The sequence below is a fragment of the Myotis myotis genome, unplaced genomic scaffold (assembly GCF_014108235.1).
Source record: "Myotis myotis isolate mMyoMyo1 unplaced genomic scaffold, mMyoMyo1.p scaffold_m19_p_1, whole genome shotgun sequence".
NCBI lineage: Eukaryota > Metazoa > Chordata > Mammalia > Chiroptera > Vespertilionidae > Myotis > Myotis myotis.
In genome coordinates this window covers 53,372,441-53,396,209 of record NW_023416313.1, presented here as the reverse complement: position 1 = coordinate 53,396,209, position 23,769 = coordinate 53,372,441, and the positions used below count along the sequence as shown (strand labels likewise).

The following is a 23,769-nucleotide window of genomic DNA, read 5'->3' as shown; positions in this document are numbered from 1 at the left end:
ATTATTAGCCCTGGCTGGTTTGGCTCAGTGGATAAAACGTAGGCCTGTGGACTGAAGGGTCTCGGATTTGATTCCAGTCAAGGGTATATGCCTGGTTGCAGGCTCAATCCCCTGTAGCGGGGGAGACAATCAATGATTCTCTCTCATCATTGATGTTCCTCTCTCTCCCTCTCCCTTCCTCTCTGACTCAATAAAAATATATTTATAAAGAAAATAAATAAATAAAAATAAAAACATCATTAAACCCAAGATCACTTAGATTTTCTTCTGCATTTTATAGTTTTGTGTTTTATATTTAGGTCTTTGATCCATTTTAAGCTAATTTTTGTGAGAGATTTAAGGTCTGTGTCTAGACTCATTTTTTTTTTTTTTTTTACATGTAGGATGTCTAGTTGTTCCAAAACAACTTGTTAAAAGAACTATCTTTTCTCCATTGAGTTGCCTTTGTTCCTGTGTCAAAAGTCAGTTGACTGCATTTGTTTGGGTCTGTTTGCAGGGCTCTCTATTTTGTACCATTGTTCTATTTGTCTATTATTTCACTAATACCACTGTTTTGATTATTGCAGCTTTATAGTAAGTCATGAAATCTGGTAGTACCAGCACTCTGACTTTGTTCTTTTATAATATTGTCTTAGCTTAGTACATATTTTTGAGCAATATGATTTTCTACTAAGATGAGTTATTTTGTTGGATAAATAATGTTACAATAATAATAATAGTACTATTTAATATTTATTAAACACATACTATATGTCAAGCACTGTGCTAAATTCTTATCATGGCTTATCTAATTTAACCCTCTAACAGCTCGAAATAATATGCAACAATATTTTATCTATCTGCCTATTGCTCAATCTATGTGCTTATCTATCTCTTCTATTATTGACACTCTACCCCCAAATCATGCCCAAGGTCATATAAATATTAAGTGCAAGTGCTTGGATTGGGACTCTGGCTCTATAACCTTCGCCAGCACCATACCATGTCTCATATTTACAGATTTCCAAAATGTGTATGTGTGTATTTTTATATCCGACTCCAGATGGATAGAGCGAGAAATAGATATTTTCTAGATCAAAGCCAAGATGTTGGTTTCTAGCTACTTTAGGACTGAGGAAAAACAGACAACAAACCGTGATTCCTCCCACATTGGCTGCCAGGTGTTAATCTGCCTGCAGGAACCTCACAAGAAAGTGTGGACGAAAGGGGCCACATGCTGACCTGGCAAGCTCAGGGGAGGCCTGCATGGCCGTCTTGCACGTGTCCCCTTTCGTCCACAAAAGCGTTGCTTTTCCGGAGTCTTTTCTAGTTACCTTTTATGCATGACATTTCCTAAATAGTAAATTAATGTCATAACAATGGATAATTTTGTACAGCTTTCCTCTCTTCTTGCTAAATGCCACTTCTCATTCTGTTCCTCTCTCCTGTCCCAGACGGCAGAATACTGCTTTCACAGTGAGCCATGTCTTTCTGTGTTGCCTTCAAAGATAATGAGGTGGTTCCTTTGGAATAAGGAGTTTACGGCAGTGTGTGTCAATAGTTAGAGGTCCCGTGAGGGCATTGCAAAGGAGGAGTCCCTGCGTCCTGGAACCTGGGCTAGGCCATTCCTGAGGCTTTCTGGTCTCCATCGTTTGGTGGGCTTCCCTTAACAGAGAAGGTTTCTCAGGCTGTTTGTTTCAGAATGACTTCTCTCTTTTTCCTTTTTTAGAGAATTTTATTTGGAATGAAAATATAGAGCCCATCCCAGTGACTTCTTTTCTTTATTTTTTTAAAAAAATATATTTTATTGATTTTTTACAGAGAGGAAGGGACAGGGATAGAGAGTCAGAAACATAGATGAGAGAGAAACATGATCAGCTGACTCCTGCACGCCCCCTACTGGGGATGTGCCTGCAGCCAAGGTACATGCCCTTGACCGGAATCGAACCTGGACCCTTCAGTCCGCAGGCCGACTCTCTATCCACTGAGCTAAACTGGTCAGGGCGTGACTTCTTTTCTTAATGGAAGATATAATTCAGGCAGAGTAAGATTCCCCCCCCCCCCCCAAGAGAATAATTTGCATTTTTAAAGACCTCTTGTCTGGAAGACCTCTAGTTTACTAGACTATTGTCCCACCCAGTGGTGATCTCCTCTGGGCATTTCCTCAAAGGAGACACTAGGTGCCTTGTCTCTTCACTTAGCAGAAGAGCTGCCTGGTGCTTATTACATGTCAGATATTACTCCTGATGCCTTACTAACACACTCCTCATAGTAACCCATACGAGATGGATATAACTATATTTATTTTCTAGATTAGAAAACCAACAGTTCTATCTAAGTAATTCATAGAAGGTTGCATAGCTGGGGATGGAAAATTGTTTTTTCTACCTTGGATAGCCACTCTTCATTGCTCATATTAAGTCCTGGTCTTTATCTCCATGCTCATTTCTTTTTTAAAAAAATATATATTTTATTGATTTTTTTATAGAGAGGATGGGAGAGGGATAGAGAGTTAGAAACATCGATGAGAGAGAAACATCGATCAGCTGCCTCCTGCACACCTCCCACTGGGGATGTGCTCGCAACCAAGGTACATGCCCTTGACCGGAATCGAACCTGGGACCCTTCAGTCCTCAGGCTGACACTCCATCCACTGAGCCAAACCGGTTAGGGCCAAGCTCATTTCTCATTACTTTATGTGCTGCCTTCTGATTAGAAGAATGATTTTCATAAATATAGTTGCTAGATTGATGGAGCAACATCCTGTGGTTCATTTCTCTTTGTGGCTAGCAATACATATTTGAGAAATAGCTTATCTGTCTTAGTGACTGATACAGGAAGCAGAGTGAATCCAATTAGGTTTTATGAAGCCAGACACTCGAAGGCTTGGCTTGAGGGACAAAAAAATTGAAATGGGTGAACTCACTAAGAAATCAGACGTAGTATTGAGCCATTTGGTAACTTACATATCCTAAATTAGTGACTTGAAAGATGGGTTGCTCTCATTTCATCCCTCTTTGGAATTGTAAATAACTTGAAAGATTTATACAGTTTTCAAATGTATTCCATTAAGACCAGATAATAGTTGGTGTTTTGGGAGAATTTAACATCTTCTACTTAATCATGCTTCAGGTTTGTAAAATTATTGTTGGATTGGACAGAATGTTTTGAATGCCATTAGCAAAAATGATTCTAAGTCTTTTCATATTTAGAATTCTAGAACTGTTTTCTGTGTCAAATTTGAAGGCAAATTCATGGAACTATGCCCCTGATATAGTTCATGACAGGTCTTAGTTAACAATTGTTCAATGAGTGAAAAATTAGTTGTTAGTTTAATGTTAGATTTAAAAGATTTTGTTTTCACTTTTGTTCTTTTTTTTTTTTTTTTTTTTTTTTTTTTAATAGGGCAATTCCTTTTCCCCCAATTCCCTTTCTTCCATCCTGCCTTGGTTCAGTAATGCTTGTCCATGTACCAAAAATGTGCGTGTAGAAGATGGCTCATAGCTGCATGCTACAAATGTGTGCACATTAATTTTGGATGCCTTTGGGAGTATCCTCTCATGCCTGTCATTCAGAATCTCATTCAAGGTTATTCTTAGGTCCCAGTCTGATGTCTTCTGAATTGCTTCTTCAGGAGACAAGGGTATCCAGGGCTACTTCTTTGAATTCTAGTCTCCTCAACCTTTTTATATATTCTGAATAACTAGGAACAGTACATGCCGCCAAGTCAACAGATATTGCAACATGTATAGGCAATTCTCTGGAGACTAATATTCATTAATGATTGCTTGGAACCTGACTTCTATGAATATCTAAGTACTGCAAGATTACTTTAATAAGTACTTTTATTTTCTGTCTGTACCATCCATCGTAGGCAACCTACATTGGCCATTTGGCTGCATCTGTTTGAAACTTAGAGGCTGTTTTACATCTTTATGTCTCTGTCTTTATTGTTGTGGAAGTCATGATTATTCTGGGAAAGCCAGGGAAATCAGAGTAAGAATTTCATTTCTCTCTGGGTTTGAAATTTGGAGGGAGAGAGGGGCAAGAATGTGTGGGTTATATAACTTCAAGATTTCATTGATCTCTTCTGATTAGATAATGAGAGGAAATTAAACTTAATTCACAAGTGTTATAATGCTGCTTTGGTTATGACTATCAAAAACTGCACTTGCAGAAGTGTGAAGTTCAAATAGGTAGCCTAGAATGACTTAAATGTATCTTAATTAATCAAAGCAGTATTTTCCCAGTTTCACCCTTTAGAGTTCTTTTTGTGTTTGCTCACTGTGCTTATTATCTGCAGATGATTTATTTTCTGTTTTCACTGAATTGATTCAATAAGCCTGTTACCCAATCTAGCCTTCACTTAAGCAATAATATCAATGAGATCCCAACTTTGTGGTGCCTATCATCTATATTTCTAATAATGTTAAAATAAGTGCATAGCTATTGAACTACAAAATATTTCTGAACCAACTAAAATCATTCCTCGTACTTCTGATCTGCTTTTCACTCACTGGATGTGGGGCCACTTTGGGGCCTACACTGAGGATATTCTTAACAGGATAAAAAAGGAGCCTTGTACCATAGGTCATCATTTATGGACAACATTGGCTTAAGATAGAAAGTAAAGGATGTAGAAGAATCTTCGTACCCCTCTTTTACCTTCTAGAAATCACAATCCAGAAGATTTTGTTCCTCCTCCTCCACCCCTTCTTCTTCTTCATGCAAAACTTAACAGGTACCCAGGCAGGAGAAAACTGCTAATAAAGCCACACCAGCTCTGCCTCCTCCTGCTGTGGAATTCAGATGTGTTATCTTCTAAATTCAGGGAGGGTTCCTTAGTGTAGCCTCGCAGGGAGCTGTGAGACTTGTGACATTTCCAAGCCTCCGCTGCTGTCGCTGCCCCTGTGTGTTTTATCTCTGCCATGCTTACATCCAAATTGCAGCACTGTTGTGATGCTTTTGGCAGCTGTCCGGAGAGAATGACCAAAGAGAACAGCAGGTAACACAGGCCATTTGTGCAAAAGGCTCAGGTGTGATACTTGTGCCAGCAAAGGGACAGGGTACAATGAAACCAAATGCCCACTCCTCCTCCTGGAGGGATAAAAGAAATGGATCAATAACTTTCCTTCTGGAAGCATGGGGGAATTTAGTATTTATCAAACAATGATGACATTTATGCTTTCATTTATGAAACAGATGGGAATGAGAGGAGCGGTGAGGGGCCTTTAGGACGTGAAACTCCACTGGGTAATTCCCCATTCTGTGCCCTCTCTCAGGTCCTTGAGCAAAATGGGAAATGGTTCAGTGAAACCCAAACATCCCAAGCATCCAGATGGCCACTCCGGGAACCTCACCTACAATGCCCTGCAGAGCAAGGTGGCAGAGCTGGAGAGAGAGCTGAGGAGGAAGGATGCCGAGATCCAGGAGCGGGAGTACCATCTGAAGGAACTGCGGGAGCAGCTGTCGAAGCAGACTGTGGCCATCGCGGAGCTCACGGAGGAGCTGCAGAACAAGTGCATCCAGCTGAACAAACTGCAGGATGTGGTGCACATCCAGGGCGGCAGCCTGCTTCAGGCCTCTCCAGAGAGGATCCCTCTGGAGGTGCACCGGAAGACCTCGGGGCTGGTCTCTCTCCACAGCAGGAGGGGAGCGAAGGCCGGGGTGTCTGCCGAGCCAACAACCCGAACCTATGACCTCAACAAACCCCCTGAATTTTCCTTTGAGAAAGCAAGAGTCAGGAAGGATTCCAGGTAAGACGTTCCCATAATATTAAGACTCAGATAGCCTTAATATTATGAAACACTAGAGTGATATTCATTAAGCCTCATCAATATTATTACCCTTTCAGATTTGGGGATAAGAGACTTCTAAAATGGTCTTGCTTTGCAGTAGGGTCTCTCTTTAAGAAGAACTTTTCTTTAAAGCATGAATTGTGCTTGAACATTGATTCATATGTGCAACTGAAAAACTGAGTTTACGAAAGTCATTTCCATTATCTTGACAACCCTATGGGAGTGAAAAGGTAGTTGTTTTAGGACATCTACCCTTCTCTCTTTCTATAGGAGTGGACTTAAAAGTGTACACAGATTACAATGAATTATGAATATGTATAGCAAAACCACTAACTAGCACTTAGTATGCAGATGTTATGGAAATGGAATAAGCTGGAGCTTCAGAACTGGATGAATTCATTCATTCACCCGTAGTTCAGATTGAGCACTAGAATACTTTCTTCCAGCTACTGTTAGATGCTAAATAGATATCAGTGAATAAACAGACACAGAGCCTTTCTCAGCAAGAGATAGTATACATGGAAGCATGTAAACATTGTCTAATGATTAATTGGGATAAATGATATGATGGGTATAGTCTAGCCGTGGGCAAACTACAGCCCGTGGGCCGGATCCGGCCTGTTTGAAATGAATAAAACTAAAAAAAAAAAAAAAAAAAAGACTGTACCCTTTTATGTAATGATGTTTACTTTGAATTTATATTAGTTCACACAAACACTCCATCCATGCTTTTGTTCCGGCCCTCCGGTCCAGTTTAAGAACCCATTGTGGCCCTCGAGTCAAAAAGTTTGCCCACCCCTGGTATAGTCAGTGGTATCTGGGGTTAGGGGAAGAGAAGGACAAAGGGGCAACAGAATTTGGATTGCCCAGGAGGCCTGGCTGAGGAGGAGACCTTTAACTGAGACCCAAAGGAGAAAAAGGAACATAAACAAGGTGGAAAGGACATTTCAGGCAGAGGGAACAATTACAAGCTAGAATTAATTTTAAAGATAAGGATTTTTTAAAAGAACATGTAACTATGTGCCACATCATTCTTGTATGTGTATTTTGTATGTGGATAGGCGTGTATGTGTGTGTGTGTTGGGGGTGGGGGGTGGGAGGGGAGTGTATACATTTCTTTTCTGGTTCAAGTTTGAGTTTCCTAACCAGGAAAGATTGACTAGAAACATTATGAGTGAGGGTCTTCTTTCTGAATTATTTTTAAGTGAGTATTTGTTAGTTGAAATTAGATCTTTTGCCTTGATAATGTCTTGGCTGAGCTGGATCTCTCTTGAAAAATGCAAGATTTGTGATATTAAAACAAATTTTAATTTATTCACTGACACAAGTAATATAAATCAAGATAAAACAACTGACTTAAATGAATAAATGATTAATTTTGACAACAGATAGAAAGGCAGGTTAAATTCATCAATTTGTTGACTATACTTGACACATAGTGAATGATTGACAAATATTTGCTAATGAAATAAATCATGTTGGATTATTAGTTATATTATTCTGTGGCTGAAAGAAATATAATAGTTTAGGAGAGTGTTTTTAAGCCAAGATTTTTAATTATAGTTGGTTTAGAAAGGTCTTATTTATTCCCTTTTAATAATTACTTATTTTTAATGGTGCAAATTCAGAAATGATAAATTTTATAAACTTATGCTTGTTTGTCAAAAATTGACATCATCCAGTATTCTCTTCTGATATGTCAGAGATATATGCACATGTGGCAATATTAAATATTACGTATTATTACTATACTAGTAGCCCTGCGCACAAATCCATGCGTAGATCGCTGCCGCCCTCCTGTAGCTCTCCGTCCACTGCCCTCTCCTGTAACTCTTGGCCTCCTGCTTGCTTGCTGCCCTGCCCCCACCTGTAGCTGTCTGCAGCCCACTTGTAGCCAATAGGTCACTGCTGCCCTCCTGTAGCTCCCCCCCTCCTCCCTGCCCCTCATAGCTTGCTGCCCTGCCCCCTCCTGTAGCTCTCCGCAGTCTGCTTGTACCTCGCTGGCCCACCCTCCCACTGATCCATGATCTGGTTATGATGCGCTTGGTCGTTAGGCCTGGCGTAATGGCTAATTAGCATATTCCTCTCTTATTATATAGGATATGTATACTAGTTCATAAGCACAATATATTATTTACCCACTCACAAAGAAATCTTTCAAATAGCAGTGAGCTTGTATATCTTGGAGAAGTGTGGGGGAATTTAAAGCAATTCATCTTCTTTCATCCTCTCCCTACATATTCCACCAGATTTCTTCTCTGGAATGAAGATTATGTTCAATTATTTTGTTCCAAAGACTTATGTCCTTCTTGAAGCAAAACACCATTCTCTTGGTGTTAGGCAACTGAACAATCCAGGATAAATCTATTTCTTTGTAATTCTTTGTTATAACCAGGCAAAGAAAATCAGCAGTTATTTTCTGGGCCAAACCACCTGTCTATAGTGAGTGAGACACAGAAGAGGGAAGACATTACAGCTCTTAAATAAGATTTAGCAATGATTCTCATCATCATCAAAGCAAGCCAGATGGGTGCAGATCTGTGTTGCGGTCATGATTTAGAAACAGGCTCATTGATTCCTTAATGATTAAGTCCTCAGGAAATCAAACTAGATCACTGATGCCCTAATATTCCCCATGTGCTTTTATAGAGCCTTGTGGTTCTGAATTGGAAATTAATTAGAATATGGGAGCCACTCTTTTCTTGTTGACTGACTTGTATCTCATATGTGAAGTTTGTGCCTCAGTTTTTCTTACAAAATATCTCTCTTTACCTCTAGAATAACTGACAAAACACAGGTGACATCATCAAATTTTCCTTTTTTTTTTTTTTTAAAGTGCTCAATATTGCAATTCGTTTTCCATTTTCAAACAGTTTCAGTTTTAGAGAAAAGCCATAAGTAAACTGGATATTTTTATATATCTTTTATACAGCCTGTGAACAATTTTGTAAAAAACAATTTTCTAGAAGTTAGATCATTTAAAAAGATAGGAGCATCATTCACTGATAAAGGGATGATGTCAGTATCCATTGGTTTGGCTAACGTGTCCCAGCAGTGCTGTTAGATAATAGAGTATTTAAGATATCCATCAAAATTGTTCCTTCATTTATTGTTTAGGTTTATAATGCTTTATTTGTTCAACTTTTATAAACTTTCCTGGCTGAATTTATGACAAAATTCATTTCTACTAATATGTGTCCACTACATTTTAAAACTATATGTATTTTTATTGATTTCAGAGAGGAAGGGAGAGGGAGAGAGAGATAGAAACATCAATGATGAAAGAGAATCATTGATCGGCTGCCTCCTGCACGCCCCAGTCTGGGGATCGAGCCCACAACCCAGGCATGCGCCCTGACTGGGAACCATGTTTTCCTGCTTCATAATTCGATGCTCAATCTCTGAACCACAGCCAGCCCAGATCCACTACGTTTTGGATAAAGTCTTTCCTCCCCTCTGCATCTGAAAGCTAGAAAGGCTTTCAGTCTTTTTCTCAAAAAGGACGTCTCTGATGAATACTCATCCCTTCTGCAACCCACAGGAGTAGGGAGATAGGAAGTACTGACAGAAACCAGAGAATAACATCTGGGGAAATGGTAGACTTGCAATTTGAGGATTCAGATTCAATAATTCACCAGAAACCCTACAACCCATGCCACAGCAGTCTGAAACTCTGCTGAGCCCCTGCTCACATGTATTATAAATGGCCAGTGAATATCACCAACTGCCAGGCAGCCAGCTATGTTGTCCTCGACCCATTCAGTGTACTTGTAGATCCCGAAGGGGTAGCTCAAACTGTATCCATAGTTACTTCTCCTTGCTTTCTTTATATGGAGGAATTTATATGCTCTACTGCCATTGGGCAACCCTTGAAATCTGTTTCTTGCAAAATCCAAGGGTCAACTTTTTAAGAGCAGGTTCAAGACTTATTCAGTGTTGTCCAATAGAACTTCGGAAGTGCTGGAAATGTTCTGTAACCTGTGTTGTCCAGTATGGAAGCCAATGGCAAAATGTGGCTGTTGAGCACTGGAAGTGTGTGGCCAGGGTCACTAAGGAATTCAGTTTTTAATTTTAATTAATTTAAAGATTAAATTAGCCATATGTGGCTAATGGCTACTGTATTGGATATTGCAGTTTTATATTATGTGGGTTTTTTGTTTGTTTGCTTGTTTGTTTTCCATAACCTCTGTCCCCTGAGATGAAGATGATGATCTAGTGAAGTTTGGGAAAACTTCATAGACAGAATAAGACCTGTGTTTGGTTTTAGGACAGAGTCACAGAAAAGGAGTGCGTGCCTGTCAGACCGAGGTGGGCACAAAGTGGAGTCACTCTTAAGCTGCATTAAACCTTCAGTGTAGTATCATAGGAGTTTGTAGTGCTTTGGCTTTGTTCCCACGGATCATGGCAGATCTTCAAAAGGGTGCAACTATGTGGGCATGAGGCCCATTTCTATTACAGGTACCCCGCCTTCCCGAATTATCATAAACCACGATGAGTCAGAGCACTACAGTTTATCACTGTCATCTCTGATTGAAATTTATTGTGGTGAACATAGGAGACTTTAGAGCTAGAACCTTAGAGATTGTTTCAAGCTACCCCACTTACGGGAGAAGTGAGGAAGCAGGTGCAGGGGAATTGCAGAGCTAAGATTGGAATCGAAGATTCTTGACTTTGAAACCAGTTCTTCCCCTTTACAATCCCAATGTTCCCAGACTTCCCACAAAGCTCTAAGGCCTCAAGTCAGGCCAGTCTGCTTTATTTTGACATGCTCTATGGATTGGTAGGAAGAATGATCATGCTCCCTGACTTCTTCCAAGTAGAGCTGAACAGAGCTTACCCCAACCCTAACCCTAACAGTGCATCAATGTTTACCGAGTGTTGGATCCTGAAAGCTCAGACCTTGTGAAAAGAACACAGAGAATGGGTTTGATCCATCTGATAGCACACACTGTGACTATCAATGGCAGAGGAAGGGGAGAAAGTTCAGATAGCATTTTTGCTCATGTCTGAGTCTGCCTTGAGACCAAGACAACCACGTATCCAGAGGTCAGCCGTTTCACTGAAATGACATTTTCTGTTTATGTAGACATCATTTAGCAAGCTTCACCACTGGTAGAGCAAAATTAGGAGCTTATGTTGACTGTCTGCTGTAACACAGGCAAATTAATCAGAGACATCTGGCAAGTTGCCGGTCTGCCTTTTCCCTGAGAACGCTTGAATTATCATTTGAAACTATTGTTCTTTGGGAAAGGAAAGATAAAACGAAGACTTGCCATTTGACTTCAGATGCTGACTCGGTTTTTTTAGAAGGGCAATGCTTTTCCTTTGTCGCTCCCACCCCAGGATCAGAATAGGTAGAAGCAGAAAATGCCAGTGAGTCATCTTTTTAAAGAAGCAGAGTGTGGAAGAGTGTGTTTGTTATTATTATTTGTGCTTCCTTTCTGAAGAGGTGCTGAGCATTTGAATGTTCATTATAGAAATGTAACTGCTTTATTGAACTGGAGTGTTATGGAAAATAGTAGTAGTTATAGTGACAATATTTGCTTATCACTAGTTCTGTGCCAGGCACCACTCTGAACACTTCACAAATATTGGATCATATCATCCTTACAACAAACCTATAAGGTACATATTATTATCAACCCCATTTTATGTGTGAGAAACTGAGGCATGCAGAATTGATTAACTTGCCTAAGGTGATAATTTTATATTTTGATATTTTTAATGTTGGAACCAAAATTAAAGCCTGCTATCTAAAGTCTCTTGTAAAAACTCCTATATACCACTTTTCCAAGATGAAAAGTAGAGAACTCTTCACATTTTAGCTGGAAAGCCTTGGAAATAAAATATATAATTGGAAATAGATACATTTGTAGTTTTTTGGTTTTTTTTTTGGTATGGTTACAAATATCGTCCTGCTGTTGTTATTTCTCCCTAAAAATTATGCTTCCAGAAAGTGCTGCCCTGGTGTAAGTTTGCAATAGGGAAAACTTTTGCTGGGGGCAAGAGAGGAATAAACTTTTTTTTCTTCCATGAAATAGTGCCTTACATATGGCTATCTGAGAGGTTCTAGATGTAGATTTTACCTAGATAGGTTAGTGAAAACTTTAAAAGTGCATAGACAAACTATCAGTTGGACAGTTAAAAAATTCATACGTATGCTTATTAATACTATTGCCTTAAGCTGAGTCTTCAGCAAAGCAAAGACATGAAGATACATAAGGGAGGAAGAAGAGAAAAGTTCAATTGTGTGGTGATTCGATAACCGGAAGCTGTGGGTGCAGGTAGCTGGGTGTCTGAGGGAAGGGGTCAGCATGTTTGAAAACGGAAGGTTATGTTTCATAGCAATAATGTGCATGCAGACATCCAGGGCCGAACTAGCTAGCTACTGCGGGATGGGGTGAGAAAACCAAGTTCGGAGTTAACTGCTAGATGTCTGTTGTTTTCATTACATCATCTCATGGAGGCTGAGAACTGGCTCATTGTCTAATGAGGAGGGTGTTGCTTTTCTGTTGTACCAAAGGTGAAATGAAAGCTCAGAGTCAAACAGCTTGCTCACGGTCATGCTGTGGTCGTTTCTTCAGGTTTCCACTCTGAGTAGGCTGATGTCAACGTGTGTTCTCTACCACAGTGTACCCAACTCTTACGGGTGGTACTGCCCACAGTGTGACTCACGCCCCCTTGGAGTTGGAGGGAGAGGAAGGGAGCAAGGAGAAGTTGAAGAACCTGCCTGAAATTCAGTGGCAGCTGCCTTGACATCTTGAAGTGAAATAGGCTTCGTCTAGACCTTCTGAGTCCTGGCACCCAGTCCCTCTCACTTCCTGCCCTGCAGTTTCTTCTTTCTCACTAGGACCCAAAGGCCCCTGGGCTCCCCTCATTCTGTACCCTCACCCTAGCCCCCTCTCAACCTCTCAAATTGCCTTCTGCTTGGTTTACAGCCATCCTTTGCTCCTCACTTCATCCTTAAATCTCCCAGCCCATTAGTTGTCAGGTATTAGGAAAATGTTTAATTATTAAGCCTCAGAAAACACTGGGGATTTGAAGACCTATTGTTTTGAGTAGTCAACAGTCTCCATCCTTACAAGCATTTCATGCCAGTTCCCTGCTAGATTCCAGGAAAGAGTGCAGTCGAAACAGTGTAGTTGAGAAGACTGGCCTTTTCCTCTTTGCTTGTCCAATCAGAAGGAAGCATTGTCACTGACCTTTGCCTCCTAGTAAGTGGTGCAGTGTTTCCAGGGGAGCCTCCCTTTTCTTTTCTGGAAGCCTAGGCAGCTCAGCTCATGTCACCTGACTTTTTCTAGGGTTTAATAACCTGCAATAAAATTCTCAAGAAGGGGGAAAAGATCTGAAGCCAGGAATAATGCTTTTCAGTTTTTAGACTCTGAAAGTACTTCCTATGTGAAAGATACATTTCCTGAAATTTTTATCCTTTGACCAAAGCTATTTCCTTTCTTTAAGTCTCATCTATATAATAAAAGCCTAAGTGACTGTTATGGTGGAATGATCAGAATGACCGGTGACTATGATGCGCACTGACCATCAGGGATCAGACGCTCAATGCAGGAACTGCCCCCTGGTGGTCAGTACGCTCCCATAGGGGGAGCACCGCTCAGCCAGAAGCTGGGCTCACAGCTGGCGAGCACAGCGGCTGTGGCAGGAGCCTCTGGAGCAGCAAGCCGAGCAGTAAGGAGCAGGGAGTAGTGGGCAGTAAGGAGCGAGGTACGTCTGACCACCGGCTTAGGCCCGATCCCTGTGGGGAGCAAGTCTAAGCTGGCAGGCGTACATCTCACGAGGGGTCCCGGACTGTGAGAAGGTACATGCCGGGCTGAGGAACCTCCTCCCCCAGTGCATGAATTTCGTGCACCGGGCCTCTAGTTTTAAAATAATTTGTCTCCTCTCCTCTATGCTGACTCCCCCTTAGAAGTATTTGTTGTAGAACTTTCAGCATAGTCTTGCTTCACAGTTTTTTTGGGATCTACAGCTGGGAATTATACATCTTATATAATTCATTCTAAAGTGTGAGTGATAAGGAACTTCCCAAATTCCTATTAATCCTTCTAGGAATATTTGCTTGTCATGCCAAACTAATTCTAATTGGTAAATTTCTACCATCAGTTTTGATAGTCTTTTGGGGGTTTGTAGATCAAGCTCAGGGAAATATAAAAGAAAGATCTGCATAACTTCCAGTTATTTCTCTCCAGATGAGACCCAGGTTAAGGCAATAGTATTTACAGTTCTCTCTTAGAAATAGAAATTCAGAAAAACCTAAGTGTAGTAGTTTTCTATTGCTTCATAACAAGTTACTACAAACTTAGCAGCTTAAAATGATACATATTTGTTATCTCAGCATTTCCGTGGGTCCAGAGTATAGGCATGGCTATTTAGGTCATCTACTTGGGATTTCACAAGACTGCAGTCAAGGTGTCAATTAACTCTTGACACAAAGCTTTCTAGAAAAGATTGCTCTCTAAGTTCACATGATTGTTGGCAATATTCAGTGCCTTGTGGTTGTAGGACTAAGGTCACCAGTTTCTTGCTGACTGTCAGCTGGGGCTACCCTCGGCTCCTAGAGGCTGCTCAGTTTCCTGCTCTGTGTTCCTCTTGCAGGCCCTCTTACCATATGGTGCTTACTTCTTCAAGGCCAGCTGGAGGATCTCTTTACAGTTGGCTAAGATGAAGTCTTCTATAGCATCCACTGAGTGAGCCTCCCAATACCATTTCTATATTCTGTTGATGAGAAGCAAGTCATGGATTCCATCCCCATTCAAGGGGAGAGAATGATAGAAGAGCATGACAACAGAGGGGCTTTCTGAGAATTCTGTACACCATGCCCTTTGGCTTCTCTGATGTGAGATTCCTGGCTAAGATTCTTGGTCATGCCATACATAAAAGGTCCAGACTCTTAAACACACATGTTTATAGCAGCATCATTTGCAATAACCAAAAGGTGAAAGAATGGATGAACAAAATACAGTATATATATAGAGTCAGATATTATTTAGCCTTAAAAAGGAAGGCAATTCCTTCCTTTTTCTTGCTACCACATTAATGAACTTTGAAGACATTATGCGAAGTGAAACAAGCCAGACTCAAAAAGACAACTATTGTATTTTTCCACTTATATGAGGTACCGGAGCAGTCAAATTTATAGACATATGAGTAGAATGGAGGTTTCCAGGGACTGGGAGGCAGAGGGGAGCAGGGAGTTATCATTTAATGGGTACAGACTTTTAGTTTGGGAAGATGAAGAAGTTCTGGAGATGGATAGGGGCAATAGTTGTAAAATGAGAATATACTCAATGCCACTGAACTGTGCACTTAGAAATGATTATAACAGTTTCTGTTATGTATATTTTACCACAATTAAAATAAAGCCCAGAGTCCTGGGGCTGACTGGACAGCACACCCCCAAATGCGAGGCTATCCATACAGGATGCTGGGAGGAGAGAGAGGGAGGACCGTAATATTTTCTCTTTCCTGTATTTATTAGTAATATTCAAAGAAGAATGAGATGTGACAAAGACTTGGGGCACACATTGAATATTGTTAATCAGTTACTTGCTAATTACTTAATAATAATTGATTTCTTGATGAGTCTTCAATAGAGGTATGTTCCCAGTGATGTGTAAATATAGAGCAGCGGTTCTCAACCTGTGGGTCGCGACCCCTTTGGTGGTCGAACGACCCTTTCACAGGGGTCGCCTAAGACCATCCTGCATATCAGATAGTTACATTACGATTCATAATAGTAGCAACATTACAGTTATGAAGTAGCAACAAAAATAATTTTATGGTTGGGTCACAACATGAGGAACTATATTTAAAGGGCCAGAAGGTTGAGAACCACTGATATTGAGGAAAAGGACAGCTTTTAACTCCCTTGTATTTTATTGTTTACAGCTGTAATTCTTAACCTCAAGTGGACACTAAAGGCACCTGACCAGTATTAAAAAAAATACTGATTTTTGGGTCCAGTCCCTAGGGAGTCTGATTAATTTGGGTTGAGGTCAGGGCCCTGGACATCAGGATTTATAGAAGCCCTCTTGATGAGTCTAATGTGCAGTGACCTTTGAGAAGCATTTTGTTAGAGGAACAGGTTTCCTGCAGTTGAATCCAGAAATATCCAGTTTGAGGGTTGGAGAGCAATACTCCTTACAGACATTTAAGGAAACGATTTGCCATTTCTATTTAATTACCATGCAGCACAATGATGGTTATGCATATCATGGATTGTGTCAGATTTAACTTCCTTGTATGTTTTGGTGGTTTTCAGCATTTTATTATTAAACTCTGCTCGTCGATGCTCACGGGAATAGGATCATCTGCATACATTTATGAAAGGGGAAGAGAAATGTTTGTTGTAAGCACGAAGGAACAGTAAACATGATTAAATTACACCCACACTTAATTAATGGGCAATAGGGTGAGAGAGTTGACAGGAGAATGTCATGCTTGTTTTCTGATTACCCAGGGAATGACCTCCTCTTTCTCATGCTAGTTTCTCAAATTATAAACTTGTGCTTTCATTAGGTGTGTGTTTTTCTTGTTTGTTTATCACTCGACACATTTTTTGGGAGAAGGAAGTAGGTGCTTAGGCTGCTTATTATCTGTGCCTTGTTTCCTAGGTGACCGGCAGGCCCACCTCCACTCTTGTCTCTGTACCCATGATTTTTAAAGTAGGAGAAAGAAGTTGCATGTCCTTTAGCATTAATTTTGTTGAGTTCCTACTACATGCCAGAGAATTCTAGATATTTTTGGTAATAAGAGGATGAAGAAAGCATAGTCAAACTTTTGAAGAGTACGGGTTTTTTGGGGGAAATTAAAATTTATTGCAGTCTTGTATGATGAATCTTCTAAGGTGTACAAAGGAAGGAGGGAGCATCCTTGGTTTAGTGGGATCAGAGAAACCTCCATTGAAGAGATGACCTTGAGCTGGGTTTTGAAGGAGGAATGGAAGGAGGAATTGAAGGGAGTCAAAGTAGCCTGTCACAGTTGCGGGCCTGGGGTACCTTGGGCATGGAAGGGCGCTGGCCGGGCTGTGGGCTGGACTGTCAGGAGTTTTACCAACACTGAGAAGGAGTCTCCGTGAATAAAGGCAGGTGTCAAGAATAGGGTTTCTTTTTTATTTTTGCTTGTTTGTTTGTTTTTTGTTAATCCTCATCTAAGGATATTTTTCCACTGATTTTTAGCAAGAGTGGAAGAGAGAGGGAAAGTCAGAGAGAAACATCAATGCGAGAAAAACACATGGTTGCCTCCTGCAAAAGTCCAGACCAGAGCCTGGCCCAGGGAGGAGCCTGCAACCAAGATATGTGCCCTGACCAGAATCAAATCCAGGACCCTTCAGTCTGCAGGCCGATGCTCTATCCACTGAGCCAAACCGGCTAGGGCAAGAATAGAGTTTTTAGAGTTGTTTTAACTGGAAGGTTTTTAAGTTGCTGGTAAGTTGCTGACCTATAACAGGAATAGCTGTCCTTTATGTAACATATTTTACATGCCAGGCGCCATTCTTAGTGCTTTATATTGTTAACGAATCTAATTCTCATAGAAATCCAGTGACTCATGGACTGTTATTATCATTTTACAGCTGAGAAAACTCAAGATAAAGTGACTCGCACACGGTTCCACCATTAGTAATGGCAGAATTAGGAATCAGACCCTAGTAGTACAGTTCCAGATGTGCCCTTGACAAGTATGATTTACAATATGATTTCTGGGGCATATGTAATAAAGCTATGAAATGTCACCCAAGTTAAGTTACCTTGGCCTCTGTGCTCACAAGAAATCCCAGATAGATAAGAGGTGTTGGCCCCTGCTTTGCACTAAGCCTCATGCAAAGACGTCTGCAAGCTGCATGCCATGACCCAACAAAAACAAACAAGGAGAGCACAGGCCTCTGATACACAGGGCCTGAGAAGGAAGATTGAGGGCCCAGCATAACAAGAACTGTCAGTGGACTTTGAAAAATTAAACTTCCTGAAGCAATTTAGAGGACAAGAATTTATTGCTTCAAAGAATGTTGATTACGTACATTGGGGGGTATAAAAGGATTATAAAAGGATTACCTATGCTGCCGGTAATGGGCATGCATTTGAGATCCAGTCCTATTGGAGGAACTTTGAACTGAGCAGAGGGGCTTGACAGTGCCTCTTTGTTTCTCCATGGTTTCAGAACTTTTCCCATCCCACAGAAAATTATTACTACTACCACCATCAACTATTAGTACAACTGCCATTTATTGTTTACTGGCACCTTACCTTAGTGCATAATATTTCTATAATTATGATCACCATGCTCTATTCACATAGGAGAAATCTGAGATTCAGAAAGGTTAAGTGAGCCCTAGCCAGTTTGGCTCAGTGGATAGAGCCAGAATGTTTAGCAATTTTGAATAAAGCTGAAGGGTCTCGGGTTTGATTTTATTCCAATCAAGGGCACATACCTCTGTTGCAGGCATGATCCCGGCCCCGGTCGGGGTGCCAGTTCGCCAATCGATATGTCTCTCTTGCCTTGATGTTTCTCTCTCTGTCTCTCTCCCTCCCATCCACTCTCTAAAAATCAATGGAAAAATATCCTTTGGTAAGAATTAATAGCAACAATAACAAAAAGAAAGGTTAAGTGACCTGACCAATATTATAGCTAAGAAGTGTGGGGCAGCCAGCTGGGTTTTAACCTGGGATTTTCTGACTCCAAAGCCATACACATATTTTAATTTTTAAGTGAAATTTTTATTGAAGAACACAAATCATAGAGTGAACACACCCATGTAACTACTGACAGGTCAGGAAATAGAACATTACCAGCTGTCAGAAGCCCCTTTTGCTCTCTCCCAACCCCTACCCATTATCTCCACAAGGGGAGTCACTATCTGTGCCAGTATGATCAGAGAATACCTTTTGCCTACTTTAGAATTCTATTTTAATGGAACTAGAAAGTATATACTCTACAGAGTTTGGCTTCATTTGTTTACAAGATTCACTTACATTTTGTACATAGCAGTGGTTCATTAATTATCAGTGTTATGCAGTGTGTGTTTCATGACTATACCACAATTTATTAATTTGCTATTGATGGGCATTTGGTTGTTTGTCATGATTAGCAATTTTGAATAAAGCTGCCATGACTATTTTTGCATATGTCTTTTGGTACATTATTATGATTTATGATGGATATATACCTAGAGTGGAAATGGTGGGTAGAACACTTTATCTGAGTTCACATTTAATACAAATTGGTAAATTGTTTTCCAAAATGGTCTAACAAATATATACTGTCACCAGCAATGTATGAGTATTAAGTTACTCTACATTCTTGCTGGCATTTGGCATTGTCAATATTTCTCATTTTAGCCATTCTGGTGGGTATATGGTAGTATCTTATTTTGGCTTTGCTTTGCTTTTCCTTAAGAATTAACAAGGGTGAGCACTTTTTAAGAGTCTCATACTCTACCAACTGAGCTAGCCGGGCACTTCCAAGGGAGCACTTTTTAAAGTATGTATTTTCCACTGATGTCTGCTTTTTCCCATATCTATGTATATTTGTTTGGGTTTCTAAACTTTCTGTTCAGTTCCAAAGGTATTTTTTGTCCATCCTTGTGCTAAGAGTATATTCTCTTATTTTGATTAATAATTTTTGATATCTACTACTTTACATCTTCCAATTTTGTTATTGTTTTTCAAATTGTTATAACTGTTCTTGGGCATCCTTATAACTGTAAGAATTTTAGAATCAGCTTGTCAATTTTTATAAATTAAAAAAATATTGAATGGGATATCATTGAACCTGATCAATTTGAATAGATTCACATTATTAAAAAATTTAGTCTTCTCATTCATAACTGGGGCAGATGTCTCCATTAGTTAGATTTTATTAATATGTTCTACTTTCCAGTATAGCGATCTTACACGTTTTTGGTAGATATAATCTGATATAATTGATGTGTTTAATATCTTATAAAATGATGCCATTTCTAAAATTTCATTTTTAATTGTTTGATGCTGGGATATAGAAACACAATTGAATTTTCTTATTGACCTTGTATTTAGTGAGATGGTTAAAAATCACTTAAAGGACACAGGGGTTAGGGGCACCAATTCCCCTGAATAGTAAAATACCAGGATATAATGTGTGACTCCCCCAAAACTTAACTACTAGGAGACTGCTGTTGATTGGAAGCCTTCCTGATAACATAAACATATTTTGTATATACAGTACATACTGTATTATTGCTATAAAGTAAGCTAGAGAAAAGAAAATCTTATTAAGGAAAACCTCAAGGTAGAGAAAATACATTTATAATGTTTATGGGGGGAAATCTGCATGTAGGTGGACCCATACAGTTCAAACCAATTTGTTCACAGGCCAACTATACTTCCATGGCATGTTAATGGAAGTTAAGCACCCTCTCCAAAAAAGGAAAGAAAAGAAAGAAATATAAATAAAAAAGACACTGAGCCTTGGAAAACATTAAACAGACTTGTTTATTGCAAGATTTATTTGAACCTTTAAAGTTATGCATTATGAAATTTCAAAATTATTTAAACTCAGCATACATTTGCTTATAAAGGACCAGTACTTCTTGGAACATGTTTTGGGAAAGTGGGATATATCAGCATTGAGGAAACATTTGCTGGGATGGTAGGTACCCTGGCATGAAAGGCCCATGAAAGCTGGGGCTTTGGGGGTATTTTCTCAATGCGTATTAATTGAATGAATTGTTGGTTTTAGTGGATGAGGGAAGAATTATATCTGGGTGAAGTCAGTTTTTTGGCAGGATTAATCTGATATCATAGTATAAGATGGACTGTAGGGGGGAATGAGGCTAAGAACTAAAGTACCCAAAAAGAAGCTGTTAAAGTTGTCCAGACCTAAGGTTTTTTTTTGTTTGTTTTTTTTTTTTTTTTTTTTTTTTTTTTTTTTTTTTTAATACTGTGGTGACATCCTTGAGCAAATAGAAACAAAAATGGATAAAAGGGATGTTTTTAAAGAGAATTGACAAGATTTGGTGATAGATTAGATGAAGGAAGAAAGAAATTCTCAAGGTACTTAAAGAGTTTGGATGGTTGAGGATGATAGAGTCACTGTGGGGAAGATGATATTTCTATACAAGACTTTGTTGTGTTTCCTTCAGGTAGCCTGCTGAGCTGATGGATGTAGTCATGAAGGAAGTGTCTAATTCCTTGACAGTTTACCTTGTGTTTGAGAACTTTCTGTGTAGAAAATGATTACAAGTTTTTAAACAGTAAAACTAGGGATGGGATAGAGTTTGGATGAAAAATACTGGGGAAAAAAACACGCCTATGTAAAAAAATCGCACTGAGGTTGAGTGAGAGCAAATGTTTTGTACAAAGATTCTGACTTAGCTCACAAGCCAACGTTTCTTTTTTCTAGTTCATCAATTCTATGATATCTACATATACATATAAAGTATTCTAATTAAAACATTTTAAATTTTGGTAATGATGGTTGGATAATTTATTTGTAGCTACTCTTTTCTAAAAGAAAGTAGAGTATTCTAGGATTATCAACGAGTGGGCCTTGGATTTTGGATATGAAAAGGCTGTGAGATTTAAAACGTAGGTTGTCTAGTCTAGACATGCTAAGAGGCAAAACTTAGGCAAACCCAGACTACTACCACCACCCTTTATGTCTGCTCAAACCTAACAAGTCCCAAGGGAGCTGACTTCTCTAGCTCAGAAGAGGCAGTGGATGGAATGAAATCAGCACAGACTTCAGACCCACAGACTTAGATTTAAATCCTAGAGGAAATAAGTTGTTTCTTACCTCTTAGTCTACTTATTCATAAAAATAGGAATAGTAATTATCTCGCAGGATAGTGGTAAGGATTAAAAAGATGTAAAATAACTAGTACCAGAGGCAGTATGCATGGCTATGCACAATTCATCAATGAATGAACTGAGCTGTTGTATTTTAAATATGCCTTCTATCTACCAACCAGATTTGCTTTCCATCCCAAACGTCATGCGTCCATTAGTAGTGCAGCTAGCGATCTTGAGAGATGCTACCTTTGTGATGAAGATAATTAGAAGTAATAATAAGTTTGGTGTAATCATGATTACCAGAAAATATTCAAAAAAATTTAAAAGATTTTACATGTAAGGAATAGTAGTGATGAGGGTCAAGTGTTGGTGGGGCTAGAAAACAAATTTGTCCTGCGGAAAAGTTGTAAGTACTTAGTTGTATCCACATTCAAAATGAAGTGAATCTAAACAGCAAAACATGGTTTTCCTTCATTGTAACTAACATCTCTTTTTCATTACAACAGTGAGAAGAAGCTCATTACAGATGCTCTCAATAAAAATCAGTTTTTGAAGAGACTGGATCCTCAGCAAATCAAAGACATGGTGGAATGCATGTATGGAAGAAACTACCAGCAAGGGAGTTATATTATTAAGCAGGGAGAACCAGGAAACCATATCTTTGTGTTGGCAGGTGGGTTTCACAGATTTTTCCTGATATTGTATAACAAATATTTTGCCTATTATGATTTTTGCAAACATTTGTGAAAATGCAAAAACAGTTTGCTGTGTTTGCAGGAAATGTAACAGATTGAGATCATGAAATAGTAACATTGTTGATCTATCATGATGATGATAAGACTTAATATTTACTGAATGCTTTCTATATGTCAAGCATCCTGTGAACACTGAACAGAGAAATCTCATTCATCTTCTCATCACTTCTGTTGCTGGTTACTGATGTTGCCCGTATCTCCATGTTACTAATGTTGACTGTCACAGAGAGGTTAAGTAACTTATCCAAGGCCACACAGCTCCTAAGTGTGGAGGTAGGATGCAAACTTAGGTGATCTGATTCAAGTCCATATTTTAATCACAGTGTCACTCATTCAATAACTACAAAAAGCTGTTTCCATTACACATACTATTGCTTATGTTGACATTTTTTAGGTGTACCAGGAAAAACACGCAACTATTTTGTCAATGAATCAAATGGAATGCCTTGAAATTATAACTGGTAGTTTTAGAGCCATTTAAATGGTTTCCTTCCTATATGAATACTTGAACATCAAAGGATTTATTTCTCAAATGCATATTAAATGCGTGTCTTATAGTGGTATACAAAAACGTTTTTTTTAGATATAGAAGCAAGAAATTATTTGAATAGGGTTTATGGATATTGAACATTCTGTCAAATTCTGAATTGCCCCAACTTTTCCAGTTTTGCAGGGGGCGGGGGAAGCTAAATTGGTTTACCCAGACAGAATGGTAACCTAGGATGTGCCGTGGTCTTCTGTTTTTCTTTACAGTTCATGGCAATCTAAGCAATGCTTTTAAAATGTTCTTATTTTTAAGCTACTTTTATTATAAACTCACTTAAACTTATATGAACATAAGGTTATATAAATACAATATAAGCACATTTAGACACATCTAAACAAAAATACCAGAATAAATGGATAGGCTGAATATTAGATAAATTACAGACCAATAAAATTTGAGTTAATATTAACGTGATGGATGATGTTTAGTTGACTAAGTCACTTTTCACAGTCTCTAAGTTTGGCATGTTCTAGTGAACAAGTGCTAATTCAGTGATCTTGCCACTTCTTCAGCTATGCTTTTATAATTCTTGTTTACTTGGGGTCTTAAGTGTGGGGCAGATGTTGCCTATACAAACAAATTAATAAACATGTATTATTCTATGTATAGTATGCAAAAGATTGTTTTCATATACTTTGATTCTTTAAACAACCCAGTCTCATAACTATTGATTTATTTTTTGCCATCTACAATTTTATAGGTACCCTTAAAATTCTACTGTCACTCACAAGTAATTATTTTACCCAAGAAGTGAATTAAAGTCTTAATTTATGCAGCCTTCATGTGTTGGGGGACAGGTGATCCAGAGCAATTTTTCCCTTTTTTTCTTGGCCATTTTGCTTCTACTTTAGCAACACAAAAACATTCTGGAGAGAAAAAAATTAGGTCATTAAGTCAATAAGTACTTATGGAAC

At 39.1% G+C, this 23,769-nt stretch overlaps 1 protein-coding gene across 1 annotated transcript in view; it reads left to right on the top strand.

Annotated features, from left to right (window-relative positions):
- Positions 1 to 23,769, top strand: part of PRKG2 (protein kinase cGMP-dependent 2) — a 93,512-nt gene that overhangs the window by 5,249 nt on the left and 64,494 nt on the right. The window contains exons 2-3 of the mRNA XM_036337543.1: positions 5,262 to 5,735; positions 22,060 to 22,226. Coding sequence (XP_036193436.1) covers positions 5,275 to 5,735; positions 22,060 to 22,226 — 628 coding nt within the window. The 5' untranslated portion in view covers positions 5,262 to 5,274. The remainder of the gene's footprint in view (positions 1 to 5,261; positions 5,736 to 22,059; positions 22,227 to 23,769) is intronic.